At 45.7% G+C, this 26,628-nt stretch overlaps 1 protein-coding gene across 6 annotated transcripts in view; it reads right to left on the bottom strand.

Moving 5' to 3' along the window:
• Positions 1–26,628, bottom strand: part of LOC143736164 (CD276 antigen homolog) — a 686,062-nt gene that overhangs the window by 439,462 nt on the left and 219,972 nt on the right. Inside the window, exon 1 of one of the 6 annotated variants that reach the window (XM_077226792.1) lies at positions 5,314–5,378. The exons of the other annotated variants lie outside the window; for them this stretch is intronic. Coding sequence (XP_077082907.1) covers positions 5,314–5,326 — 13 coding nt within the window. The 5' untranslated portion in view covers positions 5,327–5,378. Of the gene's footprint in view, positions 1–5,313; positions 5,379–26,628 lie in introns of those variants that run through there. 6 annotated transcript variants of the gene reach the window in all.

Here is a 26,628-nt window from a genome sequence, read left to right as displayed (position 1 = left end):
CACAAACCTCCTGAAGGGAAACTCCTGATAAGAGGGCTTTAGAGGCCGCCATACTTCGCGTAGAGTGAGCTCTGACCACCAAAGGGCACGGCTGGCCAGATAACTCATATGCAAGAGAAATAGCCTTGACTATCCACTTACTGATTGTCTGTTTAGAAGCAGGAAGACCTTTCTTAGGTGAACCAAAACAGACAATCAACTGATCAGATCTTCTCCACGAGGCAGCCCTGTGGACATAAGTGTCCAGTGCTCGCAGTTTCACAGATTCAGTTTTTCCTGGTCCGAAGATGTAAACGGAGGAGGACAGAATGCCTGCAGTACAATAGGCCTTGGAATATTAGTTGGCACCTTAGGGACGTAACCCTGCTTAGGGTATAAGAATGCCTTAACCATATCCAGTGCAAATTCCAAACAGGTAGAAAACACTGAAAGAGCCTGAAGGTCTCTGACTCTTTTTAGGGACGAAATAGCTAACAGAAAGATAGTCTTGAACGTCAGAAACTTTTCTGAAACTAACTCTAGGGGCTCAAAGGGAGCCCCAGACAAGCCTTCCAAAACTATCGCCAGATCCCATGCCGGCACCCTAGTTCGAACTGCAGGCCTCAGCCTCAAGGTGCCACGAAGGAAACGAATAATCAGGGGGTCCCGACCCAAAGATGTAATACCCACAGGGGCGTGGAGAGACGCAATGGCCGCCACGTAAACCTTTAAGGTAGAAGGACATAAACCTGATGTGAAACGATACTGGAGAAACTCAAGTACTGTGTTGACTGAACAGTTAACTGGATCTTCGTGATGCTGGTGACACCAAGACGTGAACACTTTCCACTTAAGTGTACATAATTTCCTCGTGGCTGGAGCTCTGGAGCTAGGAATGGTCTCAACGACCTCAGTCGAGAGACCACTCTCTAAAAGTTGGGCCCGCTCAGAGGCCAAACCCATAGGTTCCAAATATCCGGTCGGGGGTGAAATATTGTGCCCCCTGCCTGAGAAGAAGGTCTCTCCTGACAGGTATCTCGAAAGGAAACCAAATTCGACTCGGCCAGCGTGGAGCTACTAATAATATACTTACTTCGTCCTGGCGGACTCTCTCCAGAACTCCTGGCGGACTCTCTCCAGAACTCCTGGGAGCAGAGCAACAGGGGGAAATGCCTCGGCCACGTCTGTACCATAGCGTCCAACCCCAAGGGGGCTGGTTGTGTGAGGGAGAACCAAAGTGGACAGTGCGTCGTATGCCGAGACACAAACAGATCCACTTCTGCTTGGCCGTAAAATTCCCAAATGAGCTCCACCCCCTTGGGGTGGAGTCTCCATTCCCCTGGCCTCAGCCCCTGCCTCGACAGGGTGGCTGCTCCTATATTCTGGTACCCTGGGATATACACTGCCCTCAGGGAGAGTATCTTCCCTAGGGACCACAAGAAAATCTGGTGCGCCAGTTTGCAGAGTGGACGCGAACGCAGACCCCCCTGTAGATTTAAATAAGAGATCACCGATGTGTTGTCTGTACGGACGAGCACATGATGGCCCCCCAGATCTGGGAGGAAATGTCTCAACTAGGGCTGGGACAACGCGTCGACATCATCGATTACGTCAACGAAAAAATACGTCGACTCAAAATATTCGCGTCGATTCGTCAGACCCAAAACAAAGATGGCGGCGCCGGAGAGTAGTAGCAACACGAGTGGCTCCTCAGACTATCAGAAGTGCATGGCGGCAAGCACTCGTTCCTCTTAAGTACACACACACACACCCACCCACACACACACAACCCACAGTAAAATGTGCATCAGTATCGAGTTCTGTTTCGGGCTTGAACGAACCATAACACACACAAATTATGCCAAACTGTCCGTTTTGTCGAGTGTTCTCATAAGAGCAGTCTTAAATGAGTAAAATAAAGTATTTTATTTTAAAGAGTAGATTACTCACTCAGACCCGGCGCCAGGATGATTATTATACCGGCAGCCTAATAATCATGAATGCACTCCGCCATCTTTTAACACATCTCCGGCGAAAGGCTTCTTCGCGTAAAAGGAAAAAAACGTCACAAAGCGCATTGAAATGCAGTGACCTATGTGGCGTTTCCTGATGGAATTCCTCAGGAACTTCCTGTGTTGAGGGAGGATGGAGACATGGAAGTAAGCGTCCTTCAAATCTATCGTGACAAACCAGTCCTCGGATCTGATTTGAGTCACTATCTGTTTGAGTGTGAGCATCTTGAATTTCAATTTCATGACTGCACGATTCAGCGAACGGAGATCTAAAATTGGACGCAACCCCCCATCCTTTTTGGAACAATGAAGTATCGGCTGTAAAACCCCGATTCTCTGTCGGGGGAGTACACCTGTTCTATAGCTCCCTTTGCTAAGAGAGACTCTACTTCATGCTCCATTACCAGAGCCTGCTCGGGATGAACTACCGTGAGTAACACCCCGTTGTAACGAGGCGGAGGAGAACCGAACTGGATTCTGTAACCTTTCTCTATTATCTGCAGGACCCAAAGAGATATATTTGTCAGATTCTTCCACTTTGTTAGAAAATCTACTGAGGGTACCAGTCTCTCGAGACTGGCCTCTGGTGTTAAAGGAACAGCCACTTCGGCGACCTGAAGCATATTGGCAGGAAACAACCGAACTAACTGTTTTTGAACCCCCCTCAGAGGGCTCACGTCCGACGCAATTTTGACTCGACATTGCGCCGAACTTTCGCTGGATACCACTGCGCCCCGAAGTACCAAGGGTGGCGGGGTTGGCAGACCGGTCCCATGAGGACCCCGAAGTGGAGCGGGCACCGTATTCTGAGGTGTACACCGCTCCACCCCGGTTGGGGCTGTCCTCGATGGTCTGACGTACATAGCGTCAGGACCTTTTCTGAACCGAAGCCTTCTTAGCCATAAGTACGGTCCTCAGATCCAGCTTAGACACAGCCGACTTCGGCTGAGAGTGTTGGCTCGGTCCCCAAGATTTATTCGGGGGAGCACGAGACGCAACACTTATTTTCTGGTGCACACGGTGCGAGGAGCTTGGCTGGGGATGCTCATGCCCAGCATCCCCAGGGGGATGGACTCGGCGAGGAAGGAATTTTTTAAAAGCCTCAGATTGTTTTTTATTTTCTTGAAATCTTTCAACAACCGTATTCACAGAGTCACCGAAAAGACCAGAGGGAGACATAGAGCCCAATCTTTATCTTTAATCTCTGCAAGATTTAACCAAAGATGTCACTCAGTAGCTACGAGGGCAATAGCATGGGCGGTCTCCTTTGTAGCTCTGAGAGAAAGATTTGTAGCCCGACGAAGTTCTCGAATTTCGTCGGGACTCACTCCCTCACTCCTATCGATATCCTCCAGCAGATTTTCCTGATAGGCTTGGAGCACTGCCATCATGTGCAGACAGGCTCCAGCTTGACCTGCTGCCATATAAGCCTTTCCCGCTAAATTGGATGTGGTTTTTAGTGGTTTATTCGGAAACACGGGATCCTTCAGGGACGATGCTGACCCAGGAGACAGATAGCTCACAAGCGTCTGTTCCGCTGGGGGCATCGACACATGACCAAAATCTTTCAGGCCCCTTTATATTTGAAAATGTGTGAACATGGGGACTAAAAAGACGTGACGAATATGGTTTATTCCATGATCTACATAGCTCACTATGTAGATCAGGAAATAATGGAAGGGCCCGTGATTGAGATGTAACATTAGATGTGAGAAAACGCTCGTCTAATTTGCTTTTAGGACGAGTATCTCTTTTTTCTGCTGGCCAGTCAATACTTAATTTATCTACAGCACGAGTTATCACCTCAATAAGCTCCTCATATGCTGGGGAGAGGGATGGCGAATCCTCTCCCCTTATTGTGTTAGTGTTTGTGTCACTCTCACCGATGCTCAGTAACTCTACCTCCTCAGAGCTAGAGCACCGAAGCATCGGGCTCTCTTCCCGGGCGGAAGAAGCAACAGCGCGGGCTTCCGACACCGGCAAGAGAGCAATGGATCCCTCGGGTATAGGAGGAGATAAGGCAGAGCCCGTCTCCAACGCCCCCGAGAGATCCATTTGCGAACCCCAAGTGAGCCTTCTCCGAGCAGCCTCGGCAGCCGCGGGTCCAGAACCCTGAGGTTCGCGAGCCTGTCCATCAAACTCAAATGTGGACAGACGGGAGCGGAGCATGCGGAGCGGCAGATATCACAATGCTGGCAGTCAGCCCCCTCGAAGGCTGACACAGCATGCTCCACTCCCAATAAAACTACACAAAGTTCATGTGTATTTCCACCCGTGATATAACGAGGGCAAGGAGAAGCACAGGCTTTAAATAGTTGTTTCGCCATAATACCAATATAAATGAGAGACAGACAACAATAAATATAACAGACAGTTTTGACACAGAGCGCTTTGCTTCGGCACTAGAAGCTAACGCGAGTAACGCACCGGATGTGCTTATATCCTTTCCTGGTCATGACATCACCCACCCGTGGCGTTCATTCATTCATTCCACTGGACTAGTTGACATACGTGCTTCAGACACAGTCACGCGAAGGCGTTCCCAAAGAGTCATCGACGCATCGCGAGTTCCCTCGAAAGGGAACATTGCTGAATAATAATTTAACAGTGCCAACACAAGAGTGCCAAAATACAACAAATATTTTTTTTTATAAAACGATAACAATATAACAAAATATTTCACAGTGTCAAAACTACCTCAGTACTAACTTTTAAACAGAACAGTAGTGCAAAATATAAATCTCCTTTGTAAAAGCTTTACGAGACATATATAGTCCTCACTTAAGATGATCTCACAAAAATAGTTAACTGACAACTACTAGATGTTTTATAACTGAATTATTCATGAATTACAGTAGGAATACATGTTAATAAAGCATTTATTAACACACTAAGTAACTATTACTATACGTCTAAATAATAAGATGTAGGCTATAAATCTTCATTTTAATAGTTTATTAATCATTTACTCGCACTTTCTAAATGATCTTACGGACCACTGACAACTCCTAAATAACTGGTTTGAAACTAATGTAATACTTTATTAATGATCAATTTATCATTTCTAAATTAAGTATGAAAATACAATTATTAAACACATTATAGATATGCTTATAAATCAAGGACAAAGCATTTTTAGCTGTATTTATAAACCTCTTATTAATGTTTAATAATACTTTATAAATGATAAATTTACTATTTTCTAATGCTCTAATGATTCATGCACTTATTATAGAGTGTTACCGAAACAGTAATTGTGAATGTACTTTAACAGTCAGAGGCATTTATTTATCTTTCAAATGTAGTTTGTTTAGTTGCTTACCTTTGTTTATCATCACCGCAAACACACAGATGAAACCACAACTGCAGAAACAGAAAAAAACAAGTTTATTTAACTTCCTTTAGTTCAACTTGAGTAGACGGTACAAACACTATTGCTAACTGCTAACCACTTGATCAAAATAGTTACAGCAGATAAACTATGCATACAAACTTTATAATCATTAATTAACCAATTGATGTGTAATGTTTTAACAACACATTTTTTTCATTTTCAATTTTAGTTTAAAGAAAACATTTGACAACCAAAACAAAGCAGGCCCAACACGAACACGAACACGAACACGAGCAACAAGCTACATCAGCCTTCATGACAAGTGTGTCCAAACAGCATTTCATTCTGCATTCAGCAAACATACCTGATCACCATGATGCCCTAATATTATAAATATATATTTTATTTGACTTTATTGCATAAAAATTATTTTTTAATTAGGGTGAAATACTACTTTTCAGAAAATATCATAGCTCTTCAGCTTCCGTACGCCAAACGCTCTACGTATGATGACATCAGACGTAAGTAACGTCAACATAAATCACGTGAATGGATCAGACAAGCGCAGATATTCGTTCATCTTAAATTTACTCCGGTAGGCTATAATCAACACTCCTGATGTTCCGCTGAATTTTCACCATTATTAATATCATAATGTTTCTGACCTTAAATCTCTAACAATCTGTCTGTCATATATGTTCTGTATGCATCAATAAAAGATATTACAAAAGCTTTTTATTTTATATACATATATTTTTTAAAGCACTTTATTTAGCATTTTCATTGGTTAGACTAGACTGTAAAAAAAATTCTCGTTAAATTTACAATTCAAAATGGCAGCTGTGTTTAAAAGAAATTCACCGTAACAAATACAGTGACAATCTTCCAGTTTTACAGGATGCCAATCTTATTAATATACTTACTTTAACTTAATATACCTACTTTAACTTTCAAAATCTGCCTTTACATTAGAATCTGCAATAACCAGATAACTGCAATATATAATAATACAGGAGGCACAATAGAAATGGCCTATTAATAAAACATGATTAATACTCATATAGACGGTGCACATCAAACACAAATACAAAACACCATCAGGGTAACACACAACACTAACATCATGCAATAACATTAACTAAATTACATCAAATGTCACTCAAAACACACCAGTACATTACATTACTGATAACAAAAATAAGATTTATTGAATTATTTCAAATTAATCATATGTAATGTGATATGACTTCCGGAAATGTAATTTTACTGTTTTTCCTGCCTGAATTATCTGGTAATTCAGTTTTTACTTGCCAAAAACATTAATTGTTAAGTATTTTACAGTAAAATTACATATAATATGATGTTAAAAAAAACTTACTGTTAACAAATTAACATGTTTTAACTGTTTTAACATTTTTACAGTGTACAAAATATTGTGCTGGTTTCACAGAGAAATAATAACGTTACAGCAGTAAATGAATTGACTAAATGTCCTCAGACTTACATGAGAATGAGAGGGAAGTGTCCTTTCTTAAACTCCTCTGAGAAAACACTGTGTTCTGGATCCTGATGCTCAAGTGAAACATTTCTCTGAATGATGTCTCATATATTCCTGCTGTCACTGAGTCTTTAATATACTGTTATATCTGGACTTTAGTTTATTGTTACTGTAAAACCAGGTGAATATCACAGAATTTCCAGCAACATCCTCATTCTGACCTACAGAGAAAAATGAAAGAGATAAAAAAATTTAAACGACAGGAAAATACAGCCTGGCTTTTTGGGTTTCAAAATTTAGTTAAGAAATTACAAGAAATTACCTGTTTTCTTTATCATATCTGGGCTCAATCCATAAAGATCTGCTTCACAGTTCCTCTCTCTTGTTTTCATCCTGACAGACTGAAGAAGAAGTAAGAGACTGAGGCTGATATTCTCTGATGATCTGATGGGAGGAGAAACTCAAATAGACACAGGATTGTTGTCAGACTAGATAAGAGGGTGAGTATGCAAGTATGTTGTGCAAGTTGTGTATCGTATATTTCATCATGTCTTGATTTTGTCAACAGTCCTCATTCTGACCTAGAGAAACTGAAGAGAGAGAAAGCAAAAGTGTCAAACTCACAGCCTTTTCAAACTTGGCTTGTTTATCGACGCGCATAGTATCAGCATTTAGGTTTGGTTGTGTATGTTGCTTGTTTTTTTATTTAAATTAACTTTTGAATTCATTGGCACACATACATTTGTTTTGTTTTATACATCTATTGTTTTACATTGCTATGATTAAGGTTAATAGATTCAAGATTCAAGTGGCTTATTCAAGCATAACATGGAATTACAGACATACATTTACACTCAATAAAAAAAAGTTTGATATAATAAAAACAATGAGACAGAATTGTTCAGTTATTTAGATGTTATGTTGATGTTTTTGTCCTGTTACACCTGTAAGAGACACTCTTTTGTCATGACAGACCTTGCCAGAACATTAGCTTAAGTTCTGAGAATGTTCCCTACTTTTCCCCTCTTTCTTTCTCTCTGTATTTCTTTCTTCTTTCTCTCTCTCTCTCTGCTAATTCAATGTCCTGTGTGTGTGAAATATGGCATGTCAATGTGATCTTTGTGTGTTTGTGCGTGTGTGTGTGTGTGTGTGTGTGTGTGTGTGTGTGTGTGTGTGTGTGTGTGTGTGTGTGTGTGTGTGTGTGTGTGTGTGTGTGCACAACACAACACAACAAGAAACCAGAAAACATGAAAGTCACACGAGCAGAGAGACATGTCGTCCCTCACACTCATATCTGCTTATCCATTTGTCTCTCTGTGATTGTTGTAGTATCTGAACATCTCTTGATTTTCTGTTGAGGTTGTTTTTCAATGTTTATGAGACTAAACAAACCCACCATCTTGTTACTGTCTGCCTTAACACAAGCAAAACAAACACGAAAGCACACACACACACACACACACACACACACACACACACACACACACACACACACACACACACACACACACACACACACACACACACACACACACACACACACACACACACACACACACACACACACACACAGAGAGATTGCTGCTAGTATACTCATAGATTCTCATACAGTGCCACATCACTTCACAATTACAGCAGCCAGAGAAAACAAAACTAAAACAAAATCAAGGTTAAAGGCCCAACTAAGGGAATCACCAGGGAAAGTTTCAGTTCTGTTCTCATAGTCTAAATCTTGTTTCTCTTGTGAATGAATACTGGGAATTATATCACACACAATTCCACTGTCATTGTGTCTCCAAAACACATTATTGTCATAAAGTTTAACGTCATGTTTAGTAGCAGAATACATCAAGACCACCAATAACAGCCTCTACTATGACTTGCAGAGACACTGAAATAACAGAAAAGAGAGTTAAGTCTAAACACACAATCTAAACTCATATTTTTAACATTAACAAGACATTAAATACTCAAATCTCCCAGTGAACATTTAAGATATTATTGAATATGTTATTAAAAATTTTTTCATTAGGATTCTTGATTCTTTTATACTTCATACTTTTCATACTTTCATAGTGATGGTTTACAGTACATGCAAAGGTTTTAGGCATTTTAGTACCAAATAAACTAGTTTTAAGATGGCATGTTTTGCTTCATTGTACCAGAAATATCAGTTTACATTTCCAGACATTCATGTTGCCAATAATTGTAATAATCCAGTAATATTTGCATTGTATGAACAAGGAGTCTGACAACTGTCTTCAATAATTTTTTTTTTTTTAAATGTCAAGAAAAACGTGCTTGCAAAAGCAGAACATTTGTATTGTATGTATCACACCATTGTTGTATTATGTATTATGAATTATATACAATTGAAGCCTGTTCTCATAGTGATCAGTCTGGTTTTTAACAAAAAGATACGCTCAGTTTGTTCTGTCTCTAGATTGCAGAAGTGTATCACCTGATGCCATTGTTTGATGATCTGTCAGAATAGTGTTGCTGAGGAACCAGGATGGAGTTATAAACATTGCCACAAGGAAGAAGTGGCGGTTTCTCCACATATTTCTGTCGCTGAGATACAGCTGGGGCCTTCAGGAGCCATCAAGAATCTGATTGGGCCCTCAAAGGCAACAGAGCCATCAATAATGTATGTGCAGCAGCATTCAGACTGGAACTTCACTAGTGAATTTCAGCCATAAGATCAATCACTTATTGATTCCGATTTTAATGAACCTTTCTATCAACAACAATGTCATGGGTTGGATTCCCACGAGTCTTCACACCAACCTTAAAACTATAATTAATTATTAATTGATGTATAGATAATTGTAATTTGTGCAATATTTATTGTGAAGATATATGTTTTAATAATTCCACAGGTCAGTGATCTGATCAAAACATTAATTTTCAGGTTAAAGCTGCAGTCCGTAGTTTTTTTTCTCTTTGTCGCCATCTCTGTTTGAAATCTGCAATTGCAGTTATACACAGAATTATCAACTTTACGTGGGTTGTGCCTCGGCACGGCACAGCGCGGATGAATCCAATGTTTTGAGGAGAATCAGTCGCCGCGTCGGTGTGGATACTGGCATTCAGAGCCACAGATTATGTACATATATATATGAATATTTATATATATATATATATATATATATATATATATATATATATATATATATATATTTTTTTTTTTTACAGTTTGACGTTATTCATCCATTAAATACCTTGCAAAAGCAGAGCATTTTTATTGTGTTATATGGACACAAAGTTACTGAAACCTGTTCTCAGAGTGATCAGTCTGGTTGCTAGATAAATACATAGATGTGTCTCATTTAGTTTGCAGGGACGAGTCACATGATGCCAGTGTTTAATTTTTTACATTCACTAAGGCGTGGTGTTACCGTGGCAACCCTGGGCACCAGGATACTGGAGTTATAAACACTGAAAAGAGCCACATCCATTTCTTTAGCAAATTCTGCTGCCAAACGGGAAGTGTTATTATAGGGAATTAATGAATCCGATTTGCTAAATGTGCAGTTTTATTATTAACAAACATAAAATCACACATATATATATATATATATATATATATATATATATATATATATATATATATATATATATATATACAATGGCAAATAAAACATGAAGAAAAATTTTTCATAGGAGAATAAGTGTGGTCAAATCATTGGGCCCTTTCTATTAATGAGGCCTTTTCTATTTACACTGTCTATGTGAGGAGAAAAACTTTTACTTTAAGTTACAGAAGGTACGTGGTATTGAGGATGGATGGATGGTGAAAATATATATTGCTATTTATCATGACTGAACAATTAGAGACAATGAAGTGCTAAAAACTTTTTAGGATTCACATTGTCAATCTAATTGCGATTTACCAGTTTGTTTTAGTGAAGTGTCTCTTTTTCTAGAAAAAATCTAAAAGAATAAGCCTCATTTGCAGGTCACTCTCATGAAAATTTTCCAAAATGATTTTGTATTGCTTCTTTCACGTATGGCGACAGTTCAAAAATGAAATGTCTAGTTAGTAGTGCTAAAAGGTTAATGCCCAATCGAGTTTTTTGGGGAAAAGGGGGAGGCAATCTCCTCTTTTAGTAATTTTTTCAGATGTAAGTTTGAAGAGGTTTGTCTGAAATGTGTGAAGCTCTAGAGAAAGAACCCAGTCATGGGAAGGACAGGACAGCTATATGAACCAGCTGGAAAATCAGTGTGGGCGACGGCATCACCAGCATTGTCACAGTGTATTCATGCTGCAGCAGTGCTGATGTATATTATCACTTTACTGTACCTTAGAATGTTATGCGACACCAGCCATGTGAGCGGCGCCAGCTGGGCTGAACAACACAAGCAGTAACAAATTCTGGCACTATCATTTAATGCTGAACATAATGAGAAAGGGGTTTTATATCAGCGCTGACAACTGTAAATAACATGAACTGCAACTGGAGCAAATGTTCTACTGAGCACTAGTTTAGGCGATACACACAGGCAGCATCCTCACTGGTGCCAATCATCCAGTCTGCTATCTATACGACCTAGTTGAACACCACCATCCCAGTAGGGCCACAACAGTTTAAGATGAAGGCTGGGCATCAGATTCAGCCCGATTTAGTCAAGGTAAAGGTCAGAGAAAGAGATTTTGTGCCTCTTTGAGATGGCACCACAAGACGACATTAACTTGCAGAACGCAAGTTTCTGGATGGCATGCGAGTCTGGAGTAATGAGTTTAGGTAAAAGGGAGCAGAGCCAGTGGTTGTTTTGTAGGCAAACATCAGTGTCACATCAATAATTCAATGGGATAGTCTTTTCTTACAGACACTGAAGGACAATAAGCTGCTCATGCAGTATGAACTGGACAGAGCATTCAGTGTAAAAATACAGTGGGCACATAGAGAAGAGCATCATCTATATCCTGCATTCTACACCAGTTCACAAAAACTTTTAACTAATGGGAAAACCTGGTGCACCTGGTAGAGGGGATGATGTTGATGTTGACAGGCTCAGTTGACTGGCCAGACATGCAGGTTACACAGTACTGGGTTAGGTTGCCAGATTGTGCCCGACACATGGGTCATGAGGTCCCTTCTCAGCTGTATAATCCAGAGAGGCATAAACAGTAGCTTATATAACAATACACTTTTTTTTGCATATATATTGCAAGTCCTAAGCACTGCAAGTGATCGATCAGTTTGAGTTTTTAGCTGTTTAGCGTATCCTCTGAATGAGGGTAATTCAGCCAAGATAATTCAGTACGCACAATCCACTCAATCTTAGAGGGGAGAGAGCCACGTCTACACAAATCATGAATGTGCGTGAAGCCAATGACAGGCTGAAGGGCAAGACCATGAACTGGTATTCTGTTCCTTCATAAGCAAAGCCTATCTGTGAAAGTAGGCAACAGGGCAAGCTTGCATCATGTAGGCTTGCCACTTGGGCAGAAGCCTTGCAGCTTCAGAAAGGGATTGTGCTTTGGCCATGAAGTCTTGTGTCTCATAGCTGGCTCAGGTTCTCAGCGAGAGGCTGAGGTGGATCTAGAGGGTTGTCTGTCGGGGCATTGAGCTGAACGCTGAGATGAAGTGGTGAGTAGAGAAGGCTTGAGTGAAGACAGGAGCTGTCTTGAAGGAGAAAGATTCTGAAATGCCAGACAATTCTGAGCCCGCCTCTGTTCTGCACACTTGAACATCAATGGCCAGTGTACTGAAAAATGCAGTCGTGATAAATTTTTCGTTGGTTGTTAAAGCAAATGGATACAACAAATAAGGTTCCCTTTCATAGGTTCACTCTACGCTGTCTGATGGATGTCTGAAGCCCTTATACCATCACGCCATTTGTTGTCCAGTAGCATTTAGAGCGGCCCCGAGGGAGTTAGTTACACATGTTTGAGTTTGCAGATGCTGACGCCTAACAGTCACCTCCATCATCCCCACCACCACCAGAATGGTCCCTTCTCATACCTCCCAGGGGGTCGGCTCCGCCCCTGCCTTCGTCTTCAGGTAGGAAATGCAGATTCCGTACCCTCTGATTGCGAGCTACGGATGGGGCCTACACCAACTAACTTTATATCATAATATTTGCTTGCTGGGCTGTTAATAAATGTATACTTGTTACGGTATTTTGGTCTTCGGTTTTTCTGGTAGAACTATTGTGTGAATGTGTCTGCACTTAAAGGAGTAGTTCACTTTAAAATGAAAATTACTCCATTATTTACTCACCCACAAGCCATTCTAGGTGTGTATGACATTCTTCTTTCAGATGAATACAGTCAGAGTTATATAAATAAACACCCTGACGCTTCCGAGCTTTATAATGGCAGTGCATGGAAACCACCAGTTTGAAGCTCAAAAAAGTGCATCCATCCATCAAGAACTCTGGGGAGTAAATAAAGGCCTTCTGAAGCGTCAGGAGGAACCTTCTGTCTCAAGCAGAAGTTGTGGAAGGTGTGGGTTTGGCCTCTGGGTGGCCCAGCTCATAGACTCAGGTCTCTCAACAGAGGTTTCCACGAGGAAACATGCCCTGAAGTGGATAGTGTTCACTAAATGGTGCGGAAATCGCCAGCTGGATCCAGTTAACTGACCGGTTGGTACAGAGCTCCTGCACGAGAGGTTCTCCGTAGGGTTATCCTTCTCCACATTGAAGGTGTACTGTATGTGGCGGCCACAACTGCTTACCACACTCCTTTGGGTGGTGCGTCTTTAGGGAGAAACCCACTGGTGACTCGTTTCCTCCGCGGATCTCTGAGGCTGAGGCCTGCAGTTCGCATGAGAGTGCCGGACTGGGATTTGGCCATTTGTTGGAAGGGCTTTCTATGGCTCCCTTTGACCCTATCGAAGCGGTTCAAGAAAGGTTTCTCACTCTCTAAAGTATTTCTCCTTGCCATTTCGTCTCTCAAAAGAATCAGAGACTTACAAGCTCTGTTGGTATCTCCTTTGTGCTTGGAATTTGCACCTGGCATGGTGAAAGCCTTTCTCCACCCTAAACCAGGTTATGTTCATAAGGTCCCTTCTAATTTGGCGAGACCCATTGTGCTGCAGGCCTTCTGTCCTCCTCCCTTTCGAACGCTGCTCGACATCTCCTTTGAGCAGACACTACAAACATTGCAAACGCTGAGGAAAATCGTACTATAGGTAGGGTTGTCGAGTTACTGATGCAATCTGGTGTTAGTGCACCTGTCGCTCATACCTTTTAAGTTGTTGCACATGTTATTATGTCGTATGTCACATGATAACCTCAACATGGCGGAAGATGTCTTGATCGCATTCATACTACACATACTACAAGCTTTATAGTATGTACTCTTTTAGTGGTCACTAAGTAAGTTCTTATTAAAATTAAGTAACTACTCATATAGTATGCGGTTTCGATCGCAACCAAATTTTTCGTGTAAGCGCATTGGTTTAAATGTGTGAGATGGTTAAGTGCTTGTGGAAAATGTGTGCCTTTAGTTGCTTCTTGGTTTCAGCAGTTTAGTTGGAGGCTGTCATCTCATTCCACCAGAGAGGAACAGACGGAGGTTTTGCAAAGTCATTCGCTGCCTTGTTGCAAAGGAACAACTAGAGGCGTAGCTTGTTCAGTAACCGTAGCTAGGAGGAAGCATATACTTATAGTAATAAATTGAGATACACTGAAAAAAAAAAAAAAAGGCAGCCATGTTGCCAGTATGGTATAAACTAGTATGGTATATAAATTTGGTAGCAATGTTTTAGGTTTTACGGATTTAACTTAAATTTACAGTAAAAAAGAAAAAATATCTTGAAATGACAAAAGCTTGGATGAGGAGCTAGCCTGGGTATTTTGACAGGAAAGATCTGATTTTTCTGATATTGTAAAGCATGAACCTATTGTTTAGCAAACAATCCGTAGAATTCAGAAGACAAGCTGTCCACTCCTGGAAATGTTTTGATCTAAAGATGATTAATGGATTCAGGAGCGTGCAACAAACACAGAGTCAGGACTATCCCACTAATTTCACAACTACATAATAAAAAATAAAAAAAATAATAAAAAAAATAAAAAAAAATTAACTCTGCTTATCAAAATAAACTATGCTGACTGAAGGCCAATTCACACCGCACAGAAAAACGACAATCAGATAAGACAAAACCCAACACATATGTTTGTTGGCATTTGTCTGTATGTTGTGAATTGGCCTTTACAAATATATTGTGACTTATAAAATGAAGCCACATCATACTCTGTAGACAAGATAATAAAAGTTCCCTTTCGTCCTGGGAACTCCGACGTGTCGTCGGGGGAGTTCCCTGACGAATTGGAATTGGGATCACGCTAGGGAGCCAACTGTCTTCGAGAGAATTAAAAATGAGCCAATGGACATTGGCATGCAAGATTTGCATTCCGCGACCCGCCCACCAGCGCGGGTATAAAAGGCGGAAGTAAACATTGCGCAATGCTTTTTGCTTCGGAGCCGTCCAGTGTGTCTCTCTGTTGAGCTAAGCTGCTGTCTCTGAGAAGTTTTAAACCAACGAGTCCTCTTTGGAACGAGAAAGGATCCTCGGTGCTGGTGTTACGGTACTGTTGAGCGACCATCGCTTCCCGCGGCCGGCCGTTTCTGTCTTAAAAAAAAAAAAAGCTGTTTTAACGGCTGGTATTGGTGGTGAGTGCAACACACGGGCTTGCAGTTTCCCCGTTGTGTTTGCCGCGGTGGTCCCTCTGTGCCTCGGCACATAAAAGAGCATCTTTTCTTGTCTAAAAGAGCAACACGGGCGTTTCGCGTCCTTTTCAGGATGTCGTTTCACCCGTGCGTTTCTGGATGCGGTCGACTTCTCCCTCAGGAAATGGTCATAAACACTGCCTCTCGTGTTTGGGCTTAGGTCACGCTGAGGCAGCGTTTATGAACGAGTCGTGTTCTCATTGCGGGAACATGACTCTGGCGATGCTGCGTTCGAGACTGCGAACCCTGAAATATGGGGGAGTCCCTTCAGAGAATCCCCAATCTAGTTCGTCTGCCGGTTCAGTTCAGCAGACGGCTACTTCGGTGATTCCTGTTGGTGAGCGGGTGAGGGTTACCGTGCGGAATGTCCCGTCTGGTGAAAGATCCTCACGGGCTTCCCACGCCTCTAGTAGCTCGTTGCCATCAGGTGTCCCGGCGGGGCTTCCGGGACCGCCTCGTGCGGTTCCGTTTGTCTCCTTCGGGGCACCGCCTGAGGATCGGATGTCGATCGCGGCATCGGAGGAGGAGCGGTCATCTTCTGGTGATGACTCAGCGGGTCTACCCCCTTCGGGCGTGGTGGCTGCGGCTGAGCCGGATCCTGAGATGGCCGCTATGCTCGAAAGGGCAGCTGCGAATGTCGGGCTCGTCTGGAACCCTCCACCGGGCCCCGAACCTTCGCGGCTGGATGATTGGTGTCTCGGAGCAGGCCGTGCTGTTGCCCCGCGGCCTGCTCCAGTACCATTCTTCCCTGAAGTGCATGAGGAGCTTAGGAAGTCTTGGCTGGCCCCCCTTGCGACCAGGCGTAGGCAACCTCGCTCCTCCTTCCTCACCACTCTCGATGGCGGAGCAGCGCACGGGTACGAGGGAATCCCCCCAGTGGAGCGGTCGGTTGCGATGCAATTGTGTCCTAAGACCGCTTCCTCCTGGCGGGGTGCCCCTTCACTCCCCTCCCGCGCCTGTAGGTTTTCCTCTGGTCTGACCAGGGATGCCTACATGGCATGTGGAGATGCCGCTTCCGCCCTGCATGCCATGGCGCTGCTGCAGGTCCACCAGGCCAAAGCACTCCATGACATGCAGGAGGGTGGTCTCGACCCGGGATTGCTGCAGGAGCTGCGTGCGGCGACGGACCTCGCCCTCCGGGCGACGAAAGTCACCGCACGTTCCCTGGGTCGAGCGATGTCCACTTTGGTGGTCCAGGAGCGCCACCTGTGGCTCACCCTTGCGGATATGCGCGAAGCGGAGAAGAACAAGCTTCTCAACTTCCCCATATCCCAAGGGGGCCTCTTCGGCGACGCGGTGGAGAGCTTCGCCCAAGAGTTCTCCACCGCCCAGAAGCAGTCAGAGGCGATACGGCAAGTCCTGCACAGGAGGCGGACTGCTGCTGGTCCGTCCTCTGTGGCCGTAGAGCCTCCGGCTGCTCGTCGCCGAGGTCGCCCTCCTGCGGCCGCTCCTCCTTCAGGGCAGCAGTCCACCCCTGGAGGCCGGAGGTCTGGTCGTAAGAGGGCGGGCTTGGCCCTTCCCGTAAAAAGAAGGGCGGGAAGCGTCCCTGAGACGGGCGACCTGGTCGAGGTGCTGGATCCTGCTCTTTCGGAGGGTGCCCCTGCACGCCTCCTTCCCCCGGGGGAGGGCCGGGTGGAGAATCTTTCTTTCCTTTTTGTTTCTGTTCCGCCGCTGGCCACTCGGTCAGCGGTACCCACATTTTCAAAAAAAGAGCAGTTTCTTCTTCCTCCTCCAGGTCATCCACGGCCGAGACTGGTGGGCACACAGTCTCCCCCTTCCAAGAGGCCCAGAACGGCAGCGTGTGCCGCCCCCGAGCACTTACACCTCCGTTCCACTCTTCCCAGTTTACGGATAGCAGTGGAGTCACTTCGGTCTGTGGCTGGGCTCCGAGGCGCAGAGACCAGTGTACGAGGAGGCAGGGCCTCGTTCCTCGTCTCTCCCCCTCCCTTCGCCATCGGGCAGTCCGCAGCAGAAGGCCCACGAGCCTTCTCTGCAGCCTGCTCTTCGGTGGAAGCAGGTTGGTGTCAAGCACGCCCAGACCCCGCTCTTGGTGGCTACAATGCCACCAGACCGGGGTCCCTGTCTTCCACCTCGCTGCCCCTCCGCGGGTACACCGGTGGTCCGAGTGGGTCCATTGGGGCGGTACCTGGAGGCCTGGCTAGCGCTTCCGAGTCCGTCCCGGTGGCTCATCCGCACCATTCGGTTCGGCTATGCAATTCAGTTTGCACGCCGGCCCCCCAAGTTCAGGGGCATCCACTTTACCCGTGTGCGGTCGGTGGACGCCCCTGTCTTGCGGAAAGAGATCGATGTCCTGCTGGCGAAGGACGCGATCGAGCCGGTCCCTCCTGCCGAGATGAGGTCCGGGTTTTACAGCCCCTACTTCATTGTACCCAAGAAAGGCGGTGGGTTACGACCAATCCTGGACCTGCGAGTCTTGAATCGGGCCCTGCACAAACTCCCGTTCAAGATGCTCACGCAGAAACGCATTTTCGAATGCATCCGTCCCCAGGATTGGTTTGCAGCGATCGACCTGAAGGACGCATACTTTCACGTCTCGATTCTTCCTCGACACAGACCGTTTCTTCGGTTTGCTTTTGAGGGTCGGGCGTATCAGTACAAAGTCCTACCCTTCGGGCTGGCCCTGTCACCCCGCGTCTTCACGAAAGTCGCGGAGGCGGCCATTGTTCCCATGAGAGAACAAGGCGTTCGCATCCTCAACTACCTCGACGACTGGCTCATTTTAGCTCACTCGCGAGATGTTTTGTGCGATCACAGGGACATGGTGCTTCGGCACCTCAGCCGGTTGGGGCTTCAGGTCAACCGGGACAAGAGCAAACTCTGCCCCGTGCAGAGGATCTCTTATCTCGGTATGGAGCTGGACTCGGTCGCCCGGACTGCGTGCCTCACAGAGGAACGCGTCCAGTCAGTGCTCACCTGCCTCAGGTCTTTTCGAGGCAGGACAGCGGTTCCACTGAAACAATTTCAGAGGCTCCTGGGGCATATGGCAGCCGCAGCCGCAGTAACGCCGCTCGGCCTGTTACATATGAGACCGCTTCAGCGCTGGCTTCACGATCGAGTCCCGAGGTGGGCGTGGCACAGCGGCACGTTCCGGGTCAAAGTGACCCCGCACTGCCGCCGAACCTTCTCCCCGTGGTCGGATCCTGTGTTTCTACGGGCCGGAGTGCCCTTAGTCCAGGTTTCCAGGCATGCTGTGGTTTTCACAGATGCCTCTGCCACCGGGTGGGGGGCCACGTACAACGGGCATGCAGTTTCAGGTCTGTGGACGGGGCCTCAACTGCATTGGCATATCAACTGCCTAGAGTTGCAAGCAGTACGCTTAGCCTTGCGTCGCCTCAGAGGGGTTCTCAGACACAAGCACGTACTGGTCCGTACGGACAGCACTGCGAACGTTGCGTACATCAACCATCAAGGTGGTCTACGCTCCCGTCGTTTGTCGCAACTCGCCTCCCACCTCCTCCTATGGAGTCAGAAGCATCTGAGGTCGCTTCGTGCCATTCACATTCCAGGGGAGCTCAACCATGTGGCAGACAAGCTCTCACGGCTGCCTCCCCTGCCAGGAGAGTGGCGACTCCATCCCCAGTCGGTCCAGCTGATTTGGAGTGTCTTCGGAGTCGCACAGGTGGACCTGTTTGCCTCTCCGGACACGACCCATTGCCAGTGGTTTTACTCCCTGTCCGAGGGGACCCTCGGCACGGACGCCCTGGCTCACAGCTGGCCCCGGGACCTGCGCAAGTATGCGTTTCCCCCAGTGAGCCTTCTTGCACAGACTCTGTGCAAGGTCAGGGAGGACGAGGAGCAGGTCCTTCTTGTGGCGCCGTATTGGCCAACCAGGACTTGGTTCACCGAACTCTTGCTCCTCGCGACAGCCCCTCCTTGGCCGATTCCTTTGAGGAAGGACCTTCTTTCTCAGAGACGGGGCACTCTATGGCACCCGCGTCCAGACCTCTGGAAACTCCATGTCTGGTCCCTGGACGGGACGCGGAGGTTCTAGGTGGTCTACCACAGGCAGTGGTAGACACCATCACTTCCGCTAGAGCCCCCTCGACGAGGCGCCTCTATGCGTTGAAGTGGAACCTGTTCGTCGATTGGTGTTCCTCCCGTCAGGAGAACCCCGGGCTTGCCCGATCGGTGTCGTGCTTTCCTTCCTGCAGGATGGGTTGGAGCGGAGGCTGTCCCCCTCCACCCTCAAAGTGTATGTCGCAGCGGTAGCCGCGCATCACGATGCAGTGGAAGGTAAGTCCCTAGGGAAGCACGACCTGGTCATCAGATTCCTTAAGGGTGCCAGGAGGTTAAATCCACCTCGTGTTTCGCACTCTGTACCCTCTTGGGACCTTGCTCTGGTACTTAGAGCTCTTCAAAGTCCTCCCTTTGAGCCTTTGCTGACGGTAGAGCTTAATATCCTGTCCATTAAGACGGCGCTCCTGTTGGCATTGGCCTCTTTCAAGAGGGTCGGGGATCTGCAGGCTTTTTCGGTCGACGAATCGTGCCTAGAGTTTGGGCCGGGCCTTTTTCACGTTGTGTTGAGACCCCGGCTCGGATATGTGCCCAAGGTTCCTACCACTCCCTTCGTGGACCAGGTAGTGAACCTGCAAGCTCTGCCCCAGGAGGAGGCAGACCCAGCCCTGGCTTTTCTCTGTCCCGTCCGTGCCCTGCGGGTTTATGTTGACAGAACGCAAAGCTTCAGAACCTCAGATCAGCTCTTTGTCTGTTACGGAGGCCAGCAGAAGGGGAAGGCCGTCTCCAAGCAGAGGTTAGCCCACTGGTTAGTGGATGCTATCACCCGAGCATATGAGTCTCTGGGTGAGCCTTGTCCTCCCAGGTTGCGCGCTCACTCCACTAGAGTTGTTGCCGCTTCCTGGGCTTTGGCTCAAGGCGCCTCGCTGAAAGACATCTGTAGAGCTGCGGTCTGGGCGACACCTAACACATTCGCTAGGTTCTATAGCCTTCGTGTGGAACCTGTTTCTTCCCGAGTTCTGGCTGCGGCCAGTGGGTCGAGGGAATAGGTTGTGTCGGCTTGCTACGCCACTCCGCCTCAATCAGCGGATACGTGCGTTCTTTGCTCCGTATGGCGCCCTACGTTGGTGAGCCTCGTGAGTTCCTCCTTCACCCCTCCGGTGCTGGGCGTGGCGGACCGCCCGGCACCAGGTATGCTACCTCTAGTAAGGAGCTGCTAGTAGACTGGGTGCTCAGTGGTTTCTATTTGTGACCCATGAGGCCACGTGCAGTTCAGCCGTGTCTTCCCCTTGACGGACTCGTTCGTCGTCCCTGTTGAGTACGCTCCCACTTCCCTTGGATTGGGACTACCTCAGGGACTGCCATATGTTTCACTATTCCTTCGGGCTAGTACATATGTGTATTCCTGGCCTTCCTCAGTCAGGCTGGGGCTTCCGCAGCGTTCCCTCCTCTCTTGAGGGAACGCTTTCCCAGTGTTATCCAATATCCACTGTGCGGGTCTCGCGGAACAGCAGTGTGTTTTCCCGTGCTAGCTCCCGCAACTTATTTCAAGAAACTGCTGCAGGGAAGCTTTGCCGGGCGCTGGAAGGGGCCAGCACCATGGCGTTTTATTAGGGATCCCAATTCGTCAGGGAACTCCCCCGACGACACGTCGGAGTTCCCAGGACGAAAGGGAACGTCTCGGTTACGTATGTAACCCTCGTTCCCTGAGTACAGGGAACGGAGACGTGTCGTCCCTTCGCCATGTCGCTGTTCCTTCGTGGAGGTCTGGACACTGTTCGGCTCCTCAGCGAAAAGCATTGCGTAATGTTTACTTCCGCCTTTTATACCCGCGCTGGGGGGCGGGTCGCGGAATGCAAATCTTGCATGCCAATGTCCATTGGCTCGTTTTTAATTCTCTCGAAGACAGTTGGCTCCCTAGCGTGATCCCAATTCCAATTCGTCAGGGAACTCCCCCGACGACACGTCTCCGTTCCCTGTACTCAGGGAACTAGGGTTACATACGTAACCGAGACGATTTCAAAAGCACCTCATCTGTTATTCAAATTTGACCTTTTCATTTGCCTACTTTCATTTGGACATTCACTGAGATCTTTTGTTCAAAGCACTAACCAGTTAAACTTTAGACAATATTACTCTACTACAATTTAAATACTGAAACACAACAGTGAGACAAACATTCAGAAAGAGGCTGTAAATGAGACAATTCACTGTAATTTATGTCTGGATTTTGAGTATGTTTAAGTTTTGAGCATAAATATCACCATATTTTGTTTTATTTTTACTAAAACATTTTTAGTAAGACAAAAATGATGTATGTTTGACATATGAGGTGTCAAAAGTTAGGGTTGAGTTCAGGATGCACAAAAGCTCATTTGTGACTTTACTTGAGCAATTTTTGCATGCATGTTCCATTAGTTTTCATAAAACCCGGAAGATAATTTGCATTTGAACCAACAGTTCCATTGGGAATTTCCTGTTGGATTTTAGAATTTATATTCACTATTTGTGAATAAAATAATGTGGTTAACATTACTTTCACTTTTTGTTCTATGTCATAAAATACACAGACATGATGTGAATTTTCACATTGATGTATTTTTAAGTGTAAGAGTTTATGTGCTTGATGCAGGAAAACCGCTGCAGTGCTTCAATAGTAACTGGTATAAATAGTAAATGGTCTCAAAATCATTTCAATTGTGATTAATAAGTTAATGTGCATAAACTAAAATTTTGATGATTGATCAAACTGTTTTGAGATATTTATTAAACAAGGTCATTCTTGTGACGGAAAACATGTAAATCTTCTGACTAGAGACGTGCTCATGATGCAAATATGTTAAAGGTTAAAGACAAAGACTCATTTAATCATTTTGTAGAGTGTAGTTGTGTTCTGACATCAGTCTGCAGAGATGTGGATCTCAACCCTGAGCTCCATGTTTTTCAGTTTTATCTTTCACTAAACAGAAAGAAAGAAAGAAAGAAAGAAAGAAAGAAAGAAAGAAAGAAAGAAAGAAAGATTTAACCCTCAAAAGGTCTTCATTTCCTGTTTACACTTCAGGGCTTTGGGGTCTATATGACCCCAACAATTGATAGAGTAATTGTACAAAAAATATACATTTTTAATCATACAAATAATATATCATTTTTTTTTTGTTTACTTCTAATCTATTCATTAATGCTGTGTTTTGGGAGATATGAAGTACTTCTTTACCTATTTACTGCAGAATGCCTCCACTACACCATTAGCATACGTATGAAATATTATTTTTTTATGAAAAAAACACCTTAATGATGATCAAATTTAAATAGGAATTGTTTCTGGATATTGGCCTAGGGTGTTAGATGCATAATTCTGCCATCTGCTGGTTAGATGTTTTTTTGTAGATAATATGTTTTTAGCCTTAAAGTGTAATTACCATCTACTTCCAGCAGAGGCCTCATAGAGATCCATTCATTTTTCTGGATGTGACTTACTGCTCTTATAACAGCTTTTGTTATGAATATATATATTTAAACGCTTAAAATAAATTAAATCAGTATTTTGTCAAAGTTTATAATTATTTTTGTTGTTGTTTGAGGTCTTTTGAAGTATCTTGTTATTGCAATAATGCTATATAAATTTTGCAGTAATGCCAAATAAATTTGCAATAATGCCATAAGTTACCACTAAAAGAAAATACTTGATTGCAATTTCATATTATTTCAATTATCGAAATGTATAAAATGATTGACTTTAGAATCAGAAATTAATTTTCAAAAGGAAATAAAAAGAATATAGTGAAGTGTAAACACCTGTGTCTGTGTGTGTTTGTGTGTGCACACGTGCGTGTGTGTGTGTGTGTGTGTGTGTGTGTGTGTGTGTGTGTGTGTGTGTGTGTGTGTGTAATCATGCTCATTCCACATTGTTTTTTTCTCTAATGCCTGGCCTTCATTTATGTGTGAACATTTTTAGATTCATGCTGGAATTATTGATTTTATTTCCCAATTTATACAAATGCTCTCTTTTGCTGTCACACCTGTTTGTTTGTTTGTTTGTGTGTCTCTCTGTGTGTATGTTGTGTGTGTGTAGTCACGTTCTTTCCATATTACATTTGTGCTCTCATATCATACCTTCATTTGTGTGTGAAAATTTTTAGATTTATGCAGAAATTATTGATTTTATTTCCCAATTTCTATAAAAATGCTCTCTATTGCAGTCACACCTCTCTCTATCTGTGTGTGTATTTGTGTCTGTGTCTGTGTGGGCGCACATGTGTGTGTGTGTTAATGTTCATTCCACATTGTATTAGTGATCTAGTACCAGGCCTTCATTTATGTGTGAGAATTTTCAAATTTATGTAGGAATTATTGATTTTATTTGCCAGTTTCAATAAAAATGCTTTCTATTGGAGTCATACGTTTATGTGTGTTTGTGTGCGCGTACACGTGTGTGTGCAAGTGATCATGTTCGTTCCACATTGCATTTTGCTCTAGTACCAGGACTTCATTGCGGTATGGAAATTTTCAGATTTATTCTGGATTTATTGATTTTTTTTGACAAATGAAAAATAAAAAACAAATTTTTTTCGATTTTCCCATTCATTTCAATGTGGGGTCATATTGACCCTGAAGATCAGAAGTGTAAAAAATTTGTTTACGTACCTATAGAACGTCTCGGTTACGTATGTAACCCTCGTTCCCTGAGTAGGGAACGGAGACGTTACGTCGGATGACGACGAATGGGGTTTCGCTTAGAACACCTATCGACTTCGAGTATTACAAAACGAGCCAATGGCAAGGAAATGCCATGGGTCTGCGGAATTTGCATGACGTAACTCCGCCCCACCTCGTGGGTATAAAAGGAGGACGCCAGCAACAGGCAGATATGTTTCTTCGCTGAGGAGCCAAGACTGAGCTCAGGCGATCCCCGCGGTACAGCGGAAAGTGGCAGGCAGACGTAACGTCTCCGTTCCCTACTCAGGGAACGAGGGTTACATACGTAACCGAGACGTTCCCTTTCGTTGTCACTCCGAGTTACGTCGGATGACGACGAATGGGGTTACCAGTCTAATCACGCCACCTTCTCAGCTGTCTTCCAGTGCCCTGCGTAAATCTGAGATCCCTGTCGTGAGACTGGCACGGACGAAGGACTCCTATTTAGCACAGGAATACCAAGGTACACTGGGGAGCATATCCCAAGTTCAGGGAAAATATGCAATTACTGCCAACCCAGAGGGGGGGACTTAGAGAATACACATGTGACCCGAAGGAGACATGGAGAACACTGGGGTGTCCAGCCGCAGGTGGAATATTTCAACCCCAGGGGTGGCAAGGTGGCTTGCCAAGGGAAAGACACATGCTCGGGAGGCTTACAGTGGAAATACACATGTGGGGGTCGCTCAGGGGAGGGACCATGCACACGGGAGGCACCTAGCCGACGCACAGGCAATAGACACTGGCGCCAACGTCAGGAGTGCTGGAGGAACTCAGGGCTTTTCGGGGAAGCTCACCTGAGGAGAATATCGCACGTATCCAGTCCGTGGAGTGGAATGGCGAGCAAGCGAAGACACCTGAGCGGGTCCAGTACTAGCTGGTTGAAGCGAGTACATGAGAGGACACTGGCTCCACTCGGAGATTGTAGAGTCTGGCGAATGTGTTAGGTGTCGCCCAGCCTGCAGCTCTGCAGATGTCTGTTAGCGAGGCGCCATGCGCTAGAGCCCAAGAGGATGCCACACTCCGGGTGGAGTGGGCGGTCACACCAAGGGGGCACGGTCGACCTTGCTGCTGGTATGCCAAGGCAATGGCGTCCACTATCCAGTGAGACAACCTTTGCTTGGAGAGAGCCTTTCCCTTCAGCTTCCCACCATAACAGACAAAGAGCTGGTCTGAGGTCCTGAAACACTGCGTCCTGTCTACATAGGCGCGGAGGGCGCGTACTGGACAGAGCAGTGCCAAGGCTGGGTCTGCCTCCTCCGGGGGCAGCGCTTGCAGGTTCACCACCTGGTCCCGGAAGGGAGTGGTAGGAACCTTGGGCACATATCCCGGCCGGGGTCTCAGGATCACGTGAGAGTAAGCCGGCCCAAATTCCAGGCACGCTTCGTCAACGGAGAATGCATGCAAGTCCCCCACCCTCTTGATGGAGGCCACTGCAACCAGGAGCGCTGTCTTCATAGACAGGAACTTAAGCTCCACTGATTGCAAAGGCTCAAAGGGAGCACTCCGCAGGGCAGTTAGAACCACTGAGAGGTCCCAAGAGGGAACGAGAGGAGGACGAGGAGGATTCAGTCTCCTCGCTCCTCTCAGGAACCTGATGATCAGGTCGTGCCTTCCAACAGACTTACCTTCGACTGGGTCATGGTGTGCGGCAATAGCGGCAACATAGACTTTCAGGGTGGAGGGAGACAGCCTTCGCTCCAGCCTATCTTGAAGGAAGGAAAGCACGACACTAATCGAACATCTCCGGGGGTCTTCTTGAAGAGAAGAGCACCAGTTGACGAAGAGGTTCCACTTCAACGCGTAGACGTGTCTCGTGGACGACGCTCTAGCGGAAGTGATGGTAGCCGCCACCGTAGGTGGAAGGGTACTCAAACCTGCTTCGTCCCGTCCAGGAGCCACACGTGGAGGTTCCAAAGATCGGGACGAGGGTGCCATAGGGTGCCCCGTCCCTGAGAAAGGAGGTCCTTCCTCAGGGGAATCGGCCAGGGAGGTGCTGTCGCGAGGAGTACTAGTTCGGAGAACCAGGTCCGGGCGGGCCAGTATGGCGCGACCAGAATGACCTGCTCCTCGTCCTCCCTGACCTTGCGCAGGGTCTGCGCAAGAAGGCTCACTGGGGGAAACGCATATTTGCGGCCCCGCGGCCAGCTGTGCGCCAGTGCATCCGTGCCGAGCGTGCCCTCGGTCAGTGAATAGAACAGGGCGCAATGGGTCGAGTCGTGAGAGGCAAACAGATCTATCTGTGCGTCCCCGAACTGGTCCCAAATCAGCTGAACCGACTGGGGATGGAGTCGCCAATCTCCCGGGAGGGGCTGAAGCCGTGCGCTGCACAGTTCAGGGCTCCGGGGATGTAAATGGCATGAAGCGACCTCAGATGCTTCTGACTCCATATGAGGAGGTGGCGGGCGAGTTGCGACATACGGCGGGAGCGTAGACCACCTTGATGGTTGAT

The sequence above is a fragment of the Siphateles boraxobius genome, unplaced genomic scaffold (genome assembly GCF_051911475.1).
Source record: "Siphateles boraxobius isolate OS27281-9 unplaced genomic scaffold, OSU_SipBor_1 13, whole genome shotgun sequence".
Taxonomy (NCBI): domain Eukaryota; kingdom Metazoa; phylum Chordata; class Actinopteri; order Cypriniformes; family Leuciscidae; genus Siphateles; species Siphateles boraxobius.
The sequence above is the reverse complement of the archived record's forward strand: the minus strand, read 5'-3'. Positions and strand labels throughout refer to the sequence as shown.